General features: G+C 37.5%; 1 protein-coding gene across 1 annotated transcript; it reads left to right on the forward strand.

Annotated features, from left to right (window-relative positions):
- Nucleotides 1–1,573: 1,573 nt before the first annotated feature.
- Nucleotides 1,574–13,416, forward strand: LOC143863382 (uncharacterized). Its single transcript, XM_077374058.1, has 8 exons — nucleotides 1,574–1,837; nucleotides 9,777–10,193; nucleotides 10,288–10,450; nucleotides 10,554–10,795; nucleotides 10,879–10,898; nucleotides 11,455–12,480; nucleotides 12,627–12,997; nucleotides 13,085–13,416. Exons 1-8 carry the CDS (start codon nucleotides 1,574–1,576, stop codon nucleotides 13,414–13,416), a joined length of 2,835 nt encoding a protein of 944 aa, XP_077230173.1.
- Nucleotides 13,417–16,809: the final 3,393 nt, after the last annotated feature.

The raw sequence follows: 16,809 nt of genomic DNA on the forward strand, positions 1-16,809 counted from the left end.
CCTCATCGGGTTGGAAGTCGGGTCGGGTCTGGTTCGGGTTGGAAAAAAGGGTTCCTCGGGTCGTGTTGGGTTGGCCTCAACCCAACCCGACCCGACCCGAGTTGCACCCCTATAAAATAAAGGTGGAACCATGAACTGTGTAATTTTCCTTAATGAGAAAAGTGACGAACCACTCAGATGTTGATTCGAGGGGAAGCTGGTTGGATAGAAGATCTACTATAGGGTATTGTACTATGGTTGGCTGGAACTTGGCGACTTGTAAATGCAAAAAAAACAAAATGTAATAGCAAGATCAAGTGCCGAAGCTTACTACAAGACAATGTTTCAGAACTTCAAACGAACTCTTTTAGTTAATGTTTCTCTTACAAGACTTAGGGTTTGTAATGAATCATCCGATTAAGATGTTCAGGGATAACCAAGCTATTGTTTACATCAAGCGCATTAAACACATCGAGGTTGATTGTCATTTCATTTGTGAAAAGTTCGAATTGAAGATCATCAGTACACCTTGCAGTCCATGTAAAGATCAACTTGATGATGTCTTTGCTAAGGCCATTGTGAGGAATCAATTCATAAAATTTTGACCAAGTTAAGGTCCATTGACCTATTCTCTTCCTATTTCATCACAAAACCTAAAAAATATGAGTGAGAACATGATCCGTAATTTTCCTCAATGAGAAAAGTAAAGAGTTACATCTCATCTTCTTTGCTGATGAAGGCATCATTGGGGGCGGAACTTTTATTCATTCTTTTATTTGCTTTAATAACTATACTTTTTTTAGGCTTGTATCTTATTCAGATAAACGCCCACGTTTCATATAAAAATAACTCTGGATCACACTTATTTGAAACAGTCAAACTACATGTCCTTTTTCAAAAGAGGAATGCTAAACTCAAGGGTGCCCTTGCAAAAATCACAGTACATTTATAATGTGTATTAATTGGACTTTGGTGACGTTCACCCAATGGGGTGCCCAGAGTTTAGCATTCCTTCCCTTTTCAAATATAAATTCAAAGGAGCATAAGACCAAATCTCTTATTTTAAAACACCCTTTTCCCATACAAACGCTCTAGGCCATTCAAAGGAGCATAGACCAAATCTCTTATTTTAAAACACAATTGTCCTATAAAAACGCTCTAGGCCATCTCCACTCTTCAGCTTCAAGCTTTGTTTTCTCCACATCGTTCATCAAGAGAAACAAGCTGTCACCAACTTCAAATTCATATCCGAAGAAAAAATAAACATTATAGAAACAAAGGTAGATTCTGTGAAATCCGTCATGGCAACGTATCCAATATGGAAGCACTTTCAACACAAAAGTCATAGGAATACACACTTGAATTTTCCATCTTCCTTTGTATTTCTAATGAATGGCTAGTTTTTTTGCACTTTGTTTTCTCTTGTGTTAATCATGCTAGTGGGTTATAAATGAAAAAACAGTAGGAATTTTTCATTGTTTTTCTCATGGATGGCATGTTTTCTTGCACTTTGTTCTATCTTTTGTTAGTTATGCTATTGGGTTATAATTGAAAAACAGTAACATTGAAATCTTTTTTGTTGGGTCCCAGTGAGATGGATGAAATAACAGGCGATGATGAGTGGTTTTGTGATGAAAATAGAGAGAGTTATGATGCTATTGTGGTGGGTTCGGGCTACGGTGGATCCGTGGCTGCGTGTAGAATGTCGATGGCCGGAATTAAGGTGTGTCTGATCGAAAAAGGCCGCCGGTGGGAAGCAAAGGACTTTCCAACAGACAGTTTTCAGCTCATGTCTACTGTGAGGATGGATATGAGGAATTGGGGTGTCAGTTTTGGCCCCAAAGATGCATTGATCCATGTGAGTCTTCATATCTGTTTATGTTCTTCATATCCATGTAAGTCTTCATGTCAAGGCTCCATTGACTTGGGGGACGAAATTTTTATAATGGATTTTTTTTTCAAGGTTCTTTCGGAATTTTTTCCTTGGGAATTTTTTATTAACACTGGACCTAGGATATTTTTCCCATGGATTTTTAATTAGCATGGTTTATCATGATATCATCGCGGCTGGATGAATCTAAGCCATTAATCGTGATAAAAAGGCGCGAAGAATTTCTGTAGATTTATTAGATATATGTCTTTTCTTTTTTCTGTAGAACTCCAGTAAGTGTTGTAACAGTCCTACCATTTTTTTGAGGGCCTATGAATCTATTTTCAGATAAAAGCAAAACTATGTGGGTGTGCTTTGGTAGTGCTTGAGGCACTTTAAAAGCTGTTTTATTTTTTATTTCATTATTTTTTTTGTGAAGAAGTGTGTAGTTTTTATAAAATTAAATATCATTGGTTAATTCATTTCCTAGGATTTTTTTTCCTTGGTTAGAATTTTCTCCAATAAATAGAAAAAACAAAAATCTAGTTATACCTATTATTTTCTTTTCCAAGAACAGAAAATTTTGGAAAAGAAAATACCCCTATCTTGTAGAACACTCTTATTTGTGTATCCACATTATCTTTGACGGAAAATGAGAAGAAAATAGAAAAAAACGAAGAAGGGAAACCATATTTGTTTTATAGGAAATGACCAAAATACTCCTCTCATAGAAAATGATTGAAATAACATTGTCTAATAATTGATATCAAAACATCATTATATCACGGAAAATGATCAAAATATCCCTATCTTATAAAACTAGTTGCAGTCCCGTGCGATGCACGGGGAGAAGAAAAATTAGTATTCTAAAAAACTATCTATAACCCTCTCTCTATCTACGGAATTGCAATTTATTTTTTTTATAATTTCGTGTGTATCTATTCATAGAAGTCCAATAGGCATTACTCTCCATAAATATAGCGTGTATCTAATCTATACACACGACTTCTATGTATCGTCTCTTTTAAGAGAGAGAAAAAATACATGCTAGTTCTGTGTATAGACCCTTAATTTTAGGCGATATTTCAATTCTTTGATTTTAGCCTTTTTTTCAAATCCAAAATAAGAAGCGTATTTTACTATTTTAGGAGATTTAATCTGTGGAAAGATATTATTTTAATCAATCCTTGATTTTTGGCGATTTTTCCATTCCTTAATTTTAGGCATTTTAAATTCCGGGTGCCACATCCCCTTGACACGTTTTGAAATTTCATTATTAAGGTTACGTGTGATACAGGAATACGTGTGAAATGATGTGCCACATCCCCTTGATGCGTTATTAAATTTCAGAATGCAGTGGGGGTGACACGTGGCGCAGCCTCAGCTTCCCACATTCAGCTTTATTTATATATATAGATAACCAAAATATCTATTTTTATGAAAAAATGCCTAAAATACCTTTACACAAAGTTTGTGTATCCATGATAAGTTTGTCTATCCATAGTAAGAGAAATGATAGACAGCCCTTGCAAAAACCCATCCACAATGGTGGCCCCATGGGTCAATCTCAACAAAGGGCATTTATTGCTCATTTAAGTGTGTACTAGTAAAAAACCCGTGCGATGCACGGGCCGACAAAGAACGGTACGGACCACGTCATAGGTTGATCCAAACCGTCCATGTGATGGAACACAACATACATAGGTTGTGCCCCAAAAATCATTTCCATAGGCTGATCCTAGCCCTCAAATCTATAGATGTTTCCATAATTCCTCTTAGCTTAAATCGGATGGTTAAGATTACCCTATAGTTTTTTAATTAAAAAACCATAAAGGAGGGCGGTAAGATCAAAATTATACGGCTTTAATGGGTGCCTTTGTTAAAAGCATAAAGGAGGGGTAGGATTGCAATTATATGATTCAATGGGTGCCTTTGTTAAAAGCATAAAGGAGGGGCGGGGGTAGGATTGAAATTATATGAGTTGAATGGGTGCATTTGTTCAAAAAAGTCAAAATATGTGAGGTGTAATTCTCACGTAATTTTCAAAATAATGGAAAAAACTCTCTTCTTTTCATCCCATCTTATTGTAGTAGATTTATGGCAACCATTCTTATACTTTTCTGTGGCCTTATAAATGCATTTTATTGAGATGAACCAATTGGGGTGCCTTTTGCAAGAGTGTCCTTCGCTTTATCATTCATACTATGGTAAATTAGAGAAAAATAGAAAAAGTGTGAAAAATAAAAGATATAAGGAAAAATTCTCAAAAAATTGTGATTTTTATCTGAAATTCTCAAAAAATAGTTAAGTTGGCTAATTTCTCAAAAAAGGGGGAAACGCATCCCATGAGTGTTTTTGGACGAAAATGCCCTTTTAGCACTTTTCACCTACCATCTTCTTACCTTCTCCCTTATCTCTTTTATTTTTTACTCTTTTTTGAAACTGAAATCTCCCTCCTCTTGAAACGACGAGCTCTTGGCCGGAGAAGACGAGATTTTCGTCGGAAGGTCGTTCATTTCCATTCTTCGCAAACAGGTGCCAAATTGGCTTAATGGGTCGACCTACAGGTCGACCTTTCACTATTTGACCAAACTGGTAGGAAGACTAATTACAGTTCGACCTGCAGGTCGACCTTTCTACCATTCCGTCAGACAGGTGTAAAATAAGTGAAAACGGGTCTATCGGTTCAATGCGATTTAAAAAAAAAAAAACCAAACGTCGTTTGCGAAAACCACTCCCCATAAAGACCACTTCCACACCCTCCCCCCCAAATTTCTACTCTGGAACCACTATTTATACCTTGGAACCACTACATAATGGTAAAATAGTAGTTCCTACGTATAATTAGTGGTTCCTATGTATAATTAGTGGTTCCTAGGTATAGTGAGTGCTTCTGAGTGTTTAAAACCCTATAAATACATTCATTCTCACAAGTATTAGGCCATCTAAACTATGAACCACCATAACATCCGAGTGTTTAGAAAACTATTTAACCCATTGTTCATAAATTCATTGCAACACTGACACCCAATGAAGTACTATTAGATTGTGTGAAGTAATATTTCTACTTTGGAACCACTATTTATACCTTCGAACTACTATTTATAACTTGGAACCACTACATAATGGTAAATAGTGGTTCCTAAGTATAATTATTGGTTCCTAGATATAATGAGTGTTTATGAGTGTTTAAAATCCTATAAATACAGTCATTCTCACAAGTATTAGGCCATCTAAACTATGAACCACTATAAGATCTAACTGTTTAATTAGACAACTATTTAACCCATTGTTCATACATTCATTGCAACTTTGACATCCACTGAAGTAATATTAGATTGTGTGAAGCAATATTTCTACCTTGGAACCACTATTTATACCTTGGAACCACTAAATGCTGGTAAATAGTGGTTCCTAGGTAAAATTAGTGGTTCTGAGGTATAATTAGTGGTTCCTAGTGTTTAAAATCCAATAAATACAGTCATTCTCACTTTTTATAGTGGTTTTGATTGCATAACTAATTCAATTTCATAATTTAAACTCTCGGAATGGAACAAGTATTAGGCCATCTAAACTATGAACCACGATAAGATCTGACTGTTTAGACAACTATTTAACCCATTGTGCATACATTCATTGCAACTTTGACATCCACTGAAGTAATATTAGATTGTGTGAAGCAATATTTCTACCTTGGAACCACTATTTATACCTTGAAACCACTACATACTGGTAAATAGTGGTTCCTAGGTAAAATTAGTAGTTCCTAAGTATAATTAGTGGTTCCGAGTGTTTAAAATCCAATAAATACAGTTATTCTCACTTTTTATAGTGGTTTTGACTACATAACTATTTCAATCTCACAATTTAAACTCTCGGAACGAAACAAGTATTGGGCAATCTAAACTATGAACCATGATAAGATCTGACTGTTTAGACAACTACTTAACCCATTGTTCATACATTCATTGCAACTTTGACATCCACTAAAGTAATATTAGATTGTGTGAAGCAATATTTCTACCTTGGAACCACTATTTATACCTTGGAACCACTACATACTGGTAAATAGTGGTTCCTATGTAAAATTAGTGGTTCCTATGTATAATTAGTGGTTCCTAGGTCTAATTAGTGGTTCCGAGTGTTTAAAATCCAATAAATACAGTCATTCTCACTTTTTATAGTGGTTTTGACTGCATAACTATTTCATTCTCACAATTTAAACTCTTGGAACGGAACAAGTATTAGGTCATCTAAACTATGAACCACGATAAAATATTACTGTTTAGACAACTATTTAACCCATTATTCATAAATTCATTGCAACTTTGACATCTACTGAAGTAAAATTAGATTGTCTGAAGTAATATCTCTACTCTGAAACCACTATTTATACCTTGGAACCACTACATAGTGGTAAATAGTGGTTCCTAGGTATAATTGCTGCTTCTGAGTGTTTAAATACTGGTTCCCAGATATCAACAATGGTTCCAAGAACAAAATATTGCTTCTACACATTTAATAGTGGTTGTAATTGTATAGACATGAGTTTCATCCCGGTTTACTCCAAATAGAAACATAGAGGGCAATAGAGAGATAGAGAGATTATGACAATACACCATAGCATTGGAAAGAGGATGATGACAATAACAAATGCCTAACACAACCATAACAAATCCCTAACAAGTAAACAAGATGATGAGAATACACCATAGCAGTGTAAGGAACATGTTAAATGTATGCAAATGTATCACAATTGACCTACTTGAGAACCTTAGGTTTGATAGCCAAAGAAAAATAAAAGATCCAATAAAATCTACATTTTAGGAGAGGGGAGTTTCACCTCTCTGCAATGGAATTTCGTTTGGAATTTTTACAACAGCCAATGGAGTTTGATTTTGGCATGGGAAGAAGAAGGTAAAAAAGTCAAAATGGTAGGTGAATTGCATTGGAATTTGTTGCTTACTTTCTTGGAGGGAAAGGTAACATAAGGGCATTTTTGTCCTTAAACACTCCTTGGGATGTGTTTCACCCCTTTTTGAGAAATTAGCCAACTCTACCCTTTTTTTGAGATTTTCAGATAAAAATCACAATTTTTTGAGAATTTTTCCAAGATATAATAAAAAAAATAAAAAAATAGAAATCCTAAGAAAAAAATAAAATGTTAGAAAACTCCTATTTTATAAAATGACCAAAAGACCCACATCTCATAAAATTACCAAAATACCCTTATCTCTTCATAAATGATAAAAATATCCTCTTCACATGGAAAACTATATAAAGAGTTTTTATATGGTGCCCGACCGTCAAGTACTTTGCTAGCGGTACCACCCTTGAGATTTGATCCAACAGCAGACCACTTTTTCAGAGTCTGTTGTTGGATCAAATATCAAGGTCAGTACTTCAAAGTACTGCCCACAAGACACTTCACGGTCGGGCACCATACAATTTCTCCGATCCAAAATACCTCTACGTCGTAGAAAATAATCAGAATAGTCCTATCTCATATAAAATGACCAAAATACCATCGTCCTTATTTACCTCCCCGTTGCAGATTTCAGGGGTATTTTGGTCATTATTCATGAGATCATTTAGTTCGGTCATTTTTTAAGAGATAGAGGTATCTGGTCATTTTTCATGGGAGATCAAATTTTGTTCATTTTTCATGAGCTAAGGGCATTTTGACAATTTTCTTTCAGATAGGTTATTTTGGTCATTTTCTGTGAGGTAGAGTTGCCTAAAAATAATTTTCCATGAAAATGTTGACCAACATCAACCAAACAGTACAAGTTTAAATTCTAGAAACTTTAAGGATGTGTAACACACAGCAAATAAAAAATCCAGGAAAAAAGAATAGATTATAGAACTTTCTTAACTCAACTACTCAACTCAACTAAGCCTTTGTCCCAAACTAGTTGGGGTCGGCTAATGAATCCTTTAGAAAATGTTCGTGAAGAAGGTGAAAGTATCTACTCGGCTCAAATTGACTAAGTCTAATCTTGACACTAGTTGGGTTCGCCTACATGGATCATTTTCTTCCATTCTCTCCTATCCAAGGTCATGTTCTCTTTTATGTTCCTAGCCATCAAGTATTTCCTAATTGTTTCCACCCAAGTTGTTTTCGGTTTGCCCCTACCTCTTTTTACTCCATCAACTTGGCACGAGTCACTTCTTCCCACTGGAGCATCAAAGGCCTACGTTGGATATGCCCAAACCATCGTAAGCGGTGCTCTCGCATCTTCTCCACAATTGGTGCCAACCCCACCTTTTTACGGATGTCTTCATTTTTAATTTTATCTAACCTTGTGTTGCCGCACATCCATCTAAGCATTCGAATCTCCGCTACACTTATCTTATGCATATGATGCTTCTTGGTGGCCCAACATTATGAGCCGTACAGTATGGCTGGCCTCACAGCGGTCTTATAAAACTTTCCCTTCAACTTGGTAGGTATTTTACCGTCGCATAGAACTATGGAAGCATACTTCCACTTCAACCAACCTGCTCTTATTCTGTGGTTAACATCCTCTTCAATCTCTCCTTGTGTAAGATTGAACCAAGATAGCGAAAGATATCCGTCTTAGGTATCTCCTGTCTAGTCTTATTTACTACATTCTCGCTTCGCGTCTTTACATTGCTAAAGTTGCACTCCATATACTATTTTTTAGTCCTACTTTGTCTAAAACCTTTGGATTCCAAAGTAGTTTTCCATAACTCTAACTTAGCATTAACTGCTCATTTGGTTTCATCAATTAATACTATGTCATCTGCAAATAACATACACCACGGCACCTCATAATGGAGACCAGCCGTAAGTTCATCCATAACTAGAGTAAAAAGATAAGGGCTTAGAGCTGATCCTTGGTACAGTCCTATTGTAATTGGAAACTCACTAAACATGCCATCTGTAATTCTAACACTAGTTATGCCTCCATCGTACATATCCTTAATCACATCAACATATTTAGAAGGCCATTTTTCCTTTCAATGACCCACCACAGAACACTCCTGGGAATCCTATCATATGCTCTCTCCAAATCAATGAAAACCATATGAAGGTCTTTTTTATTTTCTCTAAATCTCTCCATTAACCGCCTAATCAAGAAGATAACTTACATAGTCGATCGTCTGGGCATGAAGTCAAACTGATTCTCTGGCACTCTAGTCTCTTTTCTTAGTCTATGATCAAATACCCTCTTCCAAAGCTTCATGGTGTGACTTATTAGCTTAATTCCCCTGTAATTGGTGCAACTCTGAATCATTTCATTGAAGAGTGGCCAAGTTTACGGCCGGCTGCCAACCTGGCGCCAACCCTCCTCCTTTATCCTGGCTTGGGACAAGCTGTGAAAAACACAGGCTGAGTTACATTATAGAACTTAGTCGGAAAAAAATATTTTTCAAGAAAAAACTTTATGTACATCCAAACATGCTCATAGAGTAAGCTTGAGAGAAGGGCTGATTTTTTTTCTTACATTTTTTTTTTTGAAAAAGATCACATGATTGAAAGATCATCCTATTTTCATTTAAAAAAAGGGGGTTGCAAGTTCATATCTGGAGGCAAAACATGCCCCAAAAATGATTTGAGTCTCTAAATGCACCCAATTTGGCTACATGATCAGCCAAGTCGTCGCCAGTATTCCTACGGAGAACCAATTTGAGAAATAATCCGATTGATTTGATGTGGATGATCTTGATTAAGGAATTGAAATTGGAACAAAGAATTAATGTGTATTCTGGAAAATTGTTTGGGTGATTGATTTGATGTGGATGATCTTGATTAAGGAATTGAAATTGGAACAAAGAATTAATGTGTATTCTGGAAAATTGTTTGGGTGATTGATTTGATGTGGATGATCTTGATTAAGGAATTGAAATTGGAACAAAGAATTAATGTGTATTCTGGAAAATTGTTTGGGTGACAACGCAGCTACATGTACAAGATGATTCACTAGCAGGGGTGGCTTGTGGACTTGGCGGAGGCTCTCTAGTAAATGCAGGAGTGATGGTGTCAACGCCTGTTCGCATGAGAAAGAACCCAAAATGGCCAAAGGACTGGCAAATGGATTGGGAGGTATGTGAAGCATCTGCTTTAGCAATGTTGAGACCACAAAGTGTTCCAATAGAGTTCAACAATGCCAAAGTCATGAGACACATAAGTGAAGATATTGAAGAAAGTAGCATGAGTTCGATCAAGCTCACCATGAATTTCGCTCATGAAGAAGGACCCAGCTCAAAAGGAACTCAACAATTGGAAAACTGCCTAGCTTGTGGAAATTGTATGTCTGGATGTCCTTATAATGCTAAGAACTCTACAGACAAGAACTATTTAGCATCCGCAATTCAGGTAAAAATCCTACTAGACTTGTTTCATATCATTTCCCTGGTTATATATGAAAAGCTCTTTCTGATATCAGGTTATTCACTTTCTGATGTTGCAGGCTGGATGTATAGTGAAAACAGGATGCCAAGTTCAGTACATAGTAAAAAATCCAGATGAAGATATCAAAGAGCAGGGTAGAATCAACAAAAAACAGCAACGAAGATGGCGGGTTTACTTTGACAATTTTGAATATATGTGTTGTGATTTTGTAGTTCTCTCTGGTAATCTCTTTTCTGAATGACTTGTCAGTTAATGACATGTTACTTTGTTTGGTTTCAATCCTATTTGAATTGCCAAGTAATTTGAAATGTTGTTTTCGTGAAGCTGGAGTTTTGGGTACAGCAGAAATATTATTACAGTCTGAAAGAAGAGGGCTAAGGCTCTCTGACAAGCTTGGATTTGGCTTTAGCTGCAATGGGAACAATGTGGCCTACATTGCTGGAAGCAAGGCACCATTGAATGCTAATGGTCTGAATAAAAAGCAATTCTCGAAAGTACCTTTCCAAGACAGACCAGGGCCTGCCATTTCTTCATCCTATACTTCTTCTCTGGGCTTCACAATTCAGGTCCAGGACTTCTGCAGACCTTGTTCAAAGAATTGAAACAATCATTTCATTTATATTTTTAAACATAACCTATAACTTTACAGATGAAATCAGCTGTTCAGATGTATATATGCACATTCATGTATATGTAACTCATGTATGCAGGCTTCATTGTACAAGCTGTGTAGAGTTTCTGTTAATGAACCTTTCAAAAAAAAAAAAAATTTGTTAATGAATCATTAACATATGGTACATTAACCTAACTCTTGATAAATATTAACTAGGGAATGCCTTGTGTATACTCTATCCACTGAAACTTGCTATATAAACCACTAGTACCGTGGCCATCGATCTGGACCGGCAAGCTGACATGATGAACAGGATATTCCGAGCCATTGGATCTATCTATTGGGCGTCCTGAAAAGTATGTGAGCTGGGGTCCCAAAAAAAGTCCACTTGACATTTGGGATCATTTGGCTGGTTTGAGTTTTGGGCTATGACCTATCCTAGAGTTTGTCTATGGATTGGATGGTCTGGATCTATGGGCATATGGTTTGATCAAAATGTACAGGTGGATATATGCACTGAGTTGAAACATATATATACAGGATCATTCTAGTTTGTTAGATCATGGCAAATCGAATATTATGGTAACAACATATTTCTGATTTCTTCTGCAGAGTGGAGTGCTTCCAACGGGCTTACCCTTACTTGTTATTTAAGGGTATTCTAAGCTATGGATGGCCTAGTGGTTATTGGTTCTTACATGGCATAATTGATAAGTTAAAACACATGATGGGACTAAAATCTAGCGAATCCATGGTGCTCAACGCAATGGGATATGATGATGGTGATGGGAGAATTACATTAGACAAGGGCACAGACAAAATCTGCTTCACTCCTCCCCATGATCCATTACTTCCAAGAAAAATTCAAGCACTTCAAAAGATTGCTAAGAGACTAGGAGCTATCTTGTTCATGTCGAGGTACCGAAGTTCATCGGTTCATCTCTTGGGAGGGTGCAATGTTGCATCAGATCCTTCACATGGAGTTTGTAACCCCAATGGCCAGGTTTTTGACCAGAGAAATCCATCTCCCACCGTGCACGGGGGACTATATGTTTGTGATGCCTCCTTGATCCCTTGTTCTGTAGGCATAAACCCATGCCTTACGATTGCTACAGCTGCAGAGTATGTAAGTAGGCACCTAGTGCAAGATGTCTTGAAGTATAAGAGCTGTAATATGTTGATCCATGCTCCAGTCAAAGAATCAAAAACTCACCCTAGACTATTGAATTTAGAGTTTGCAGACAAAAGAGTTGATTTGGACCCACAGTCGGGAATCAACAGAAAATCAGGTAATGGGCTGAGATCTTCCGGTGAATTTTCCATGATGAGTACTAGCAAGATGGTCACAATGGGAGAAATCATGAGAGGCTATGTGGGAGGAATGCCGTGCACAGCTTATCTCATAATGAAGATGAATTCGGGAGATCAGAAAGGCTGGGATGAAGGCAATCTGACCATGGGAGACCGTCACCCACTTCTAAGAGGAAAGGTTGGTGGGTATGTTGAATTTCGAGCTTTGCATAAAGATAAACTCTATATTATAGATGGGAAGGTGGATATGTGCAGCATAGAGAGCCGAACTCCTTATACACAGCACATGTGCTACCGACTGCTACTAGCATCATCCTCAGGTTCAAGGTATGGAATTTCATTTACAGAACTTACTCAGTTAATGGCTTTTTGTGGGGTTCTCTCTGTTTTCTCCAAGTTCACTATTCCTCGATCAAATTCCAGTTTTAGAAATGCTATAATGATCCCACTAATAATAATTATTTGTAACACAGATATATTCTTGAGGGTAAGAAGATAATGAATCCTTATCTTCTGGCTTCTTATGCATGGAGTGAGTCTAGAACCATGCATGTGACTTTCAAAGCAGTCCATCAAATTGACAAGGTCAACCTTGGAAGGTCCCATGAATTAACAGAGGAGATGCTGAATCTTAAGGGTGAGCTTCACGTGTCCACCGTGGAGCTAGTTAGGTGCTTGATAACCATGAAAGGGGACCAAAAGATAAGGTTTATAAGTCTTCTTCTACAAAGCCTCTTGAGAACTTACATCTTGCAGATACCTAGATCGAGACATGTCGACTTTGGTCCCTTGGATATGAATCAAAGACCTTACCCACCTTGCATTCATCATGAGATGAAAACAGGTATTTGAAAATATTAAGCTGCTTCATATGTTCTTATCCATTTAAGGTTGTAAGTTTTTCATGGTGTGTTTCCTGTTAATCGTACAGATGATGGGTTCATAATCAGTTGCAAGCAATGGAAGTGTAGTCAAAATACATGGACGCCTGGAGGAGAAAGACGACCATATCCTGTTCTCCTGCTTAATGGGTACGCCGCTGAGAGCTATTGGCTACCAACTGAACCTAAAGATATGGTTAGGACTTTATTAGAAGAAGGATTTGAGACATGGCTTCTTCAATCAAGAGTACATCACTCTAATCCTTCAAATGACTTCACGATAGAAGATATAGGAAAGTTTGACATCCCAGCAGGTAAACTTCGAAATTCTTTATACGTGAATAGAGTTTTACCAAATAAATTCAGAATTCTATCCACTTGAACTAGGAATGGGATTTTAAGAAAATATAATATTCACAATAAGTCATGTCATATGGCAGTGCTCTCAAAGATCTGGGAATTGCATGGGCCTTCTATGAAGGTTCATGTGATTGCGCATTGCGTCGGAGGCTTAGCAATTCATATTGCTCTCTTGGGTGGCCATATCTCTGCTACCCATATCGCATCTCTATCCTGTACCACATCTTCTATGTTCTTCAAGCTCACTACTTCATCACTAGTTAAGATGAGGCTTCCTATCATTCCTGTAAGTCTCTCTCCAAATAAGCACACACACACACACACACACATATTCAAGGTTCAAAAATCCAGACTATCATCTAAACCAATTTATCTTGGAATTCATTTGACCTAAGTAAATCCCCACTAAATAAGGCAAGTTGAGTACTTTCGTACAGATGACAACAGTAGGGTGACTTCCCCAAAACAAGTTTTTTGTTCTCATTTCCCATAATTCTATTTGGTAACCACAATATTATGACAGCTTAAAAAAAACCATAATATTATGACGTATGATTTCCTAAAGGCTCTCGTATTGCCACCCATGAATTAGGTTCTTCCACCCCATGCCAGCTTGTTCTATTTGTAAACGAACTGACATGGGTGGGAAACGCCTAGTTTTGAGGGTGGCAATACAAGTCTATTAACAAATGTTTATATCTTGATACCCTAACATAAAAATATTAAATATATAACATAATTCAAAATTAGATTGGGCATATAAGAGGAAATAATCTATCACAAAATCTGAACTTGAGCTCAAATCGAGGTTGCAGTAAGTTCTGTCTTTGAACCCACTTGAATTATCTTCTCGCCCAATCTCACTCCAATATTTTAACTTGAAATTACCATGTTTAAATAACAATTGGTTTATATAGCTAACTAAATCAACTTTCAGATCTCCATGGCGATACTAGGTAAGAACAGAATCTTACCGATACTTGAAAGTTCAAAAGATAGCTTCCGGCACTGGCTTCTAAAATTGGTTGCCTGTTTGATCCCCCGCTACGAGAGATGCACTTGCATTGAGTGCGAAGTACTCTCTGGCATATTCGGCAATGCATTTTGGCACAACAATATCAGTCATACATTGCATCACTGGCTGAACAAGCAAAGCTTGCCAAGTCTGCCCATGTCAGCCTTTCCTCACCTTAGAAAGATCTGCATCAATGGCTTCATTGTCGACTCTAATGGGAAGAACTCATATCTGATCCATCCTGAGAGAATGACACTCCCCACGCTCTATATCTCCGGTGGAAGGAGTCTCTTGGTTACTCCACAGACATCATTTCTTGCTAACCAATACATGAGATTGCACCAACCTGGTTTTCATCATGCAAGAGTGGTAGTGGATGGCTTTGGGCATTCAGATCTTTTAATTGGAGAGGAGTCTTATAAAAGAGTCTTCCCTCACATTATATCGCATATGAGACTAGCTGAACAAGGGGGTATTAGTGCTTTGAATATGGTAGAGACCAGTTACAGTAAGGAATCCTTGTCATGGGCTAATGCAGAGGATGGAAAAGGATTATCTGGAGCTGGAATTTTTTTTATCCTTATATTTTTTTTCTTACTGATGGTAATTATATTTTCTTCCTATATATAATTTGCATGAAGGAAAGATCAATTAGTTAATCGTGATGTTTTGATGTTGTAATGTTCTTTGACTGTTATGAAATGAGATGAGAACATGTTAACTTACCAAAGCTTTTGGAGAAAGGCGTTATTTATCTTTTATACTTTAACACTCCCCCGCACGTGTGGCCCTCTTGGCAAACGCGTGGCACATGTGGTCCCACTTTGGGCCGACCATCGCATGTGGATTTTGCTATCTGGGAGGTTTGAACTTGAGACCTTTGGCTCTGATACCATGTTAACTTACCAACTTCTCCAAAAGCTTAAGCTTTTGGATAAAGGCGTTATTTATCTTTTATACTTTAACAGAATACAATAATGTCTCTCAAAGCAGATCCCATCAAAATGGATAACCCCTAAATAATCTCTCATAGCAGATCCAATTAAAATAGATAACCTCTGATATCTAATAAAATTATTTCAATCATGTTGCTTCCCTTAGAAGCAGGAATCTTCCTCATGGGTGCTGCTCCCAAGCTAGAACCGTGATTCAGCGTTCCTTAGGATGGGAACCGCTCCCACGATGCTCCCAACGTATTTCTATTATTCCTTCAGTCTTACTATCACCAACTAACTTGCATCAAACTCATCCAACACTTCAAAGTACTTCATTAGAACAAGCACAAAGGCGTCTTAAGAAGGCATGAGGAGAGAGGGCATGAAAATGAAGATGGTTAGAAATTACTACTTTTTTATGGACTTGGATTTTGAAAGATATGTGTTAGAAGCCACCAAAGAGGGAGAAAGAAAGAGAAAGAAGAGAAAGAGTGAGTTAGGGATCCTCCCCCTCACTTATGTATTTATAGGAAAGAGAACATCCAAAGGACTACTATGCCCTTATGGCTGCAATACACACCCACACACACTTCTAACACTCCCCCTCAAGCTGGAATGTATATATTATACATTCTCAGCTTGTTACAGATGTCATTTAATTTTGCATTACTAAGGGATTTAGTGAAAACATCGGCTAGTTGGCCCACAAACCGAGTGGAGGAAACATGAATCTGGCCTCCATGAACTCGCTGGCGAATGAAGAGACAATCAACCTCTATGTGCTTCGTTCTCTCATGGAAGACAGGATTGGTAGCTATATGAATCACAACCTTATTGTCGCAATAAAGCTGAGCCGGAGAAGATGAGGAGAAACCAATCTCAGATAGGAGTGAACGTAACCAAAGGAGTTCTCCACTAGTATGGGACATAGATTGGTACTCTACCTCGGCACTAGACTTAGAAACAATGTCATGTTTCTTACTCTTCCATGACACTAAATTGTCACCAACAAAAGTACAATATCCAGTGGTGGATCTCCTATCTGCAGGAGATCCCGCCCAGTCTGCATCACTAAATCCTTCCATCCTGGTATGCCCATGCTTCTTGAATAGGAGGCCTTTCCCTAGTGCCCCTTTCAAGTAGCGAATAATCTGAATAATTGCTCCCAGGTGGGAAGTACTGGGTGAGCTCATATGTCAACACCAACAGCATATGATATATCTAGAAGAGTGACTGTAAGATATATGAGCTTACCCACTAGCCTCCTATATATGCCAGGATCATCTAACAAATCCCCTTCTTCTGGAAGAAGTTTCACATTTGAGTCCATAGGAACTAAGGCAGGTTTCACTCCAAGGTAACCTATCTCCTCAAGAAGATCCAACACATATTTTCGCTGAGAGAGAGAGAGAGAGATACCTCTAGTAGAATGGGCAACCTTAATGCCAAGAAAGTATCTAAGACG

Source organism: Tasmannia lanceolata, unplaced genomic scaffold (genome assembly GCF_043159265.1).
Source record: "Tasmannia lanceolata isolate RefF3 unplaced genomic scaffold, GAP_Taslan_0.1 ptg000044l, whole genome shotgun sequence".
Classification (NCBI taxonomy): domain Eukaryota; kingdom Viridiplantae; phylum Streptophyta; class Magnoliopsida; order Canellales; family Winteraceae; genus Tasmannia; species Tasmannia lanceolata.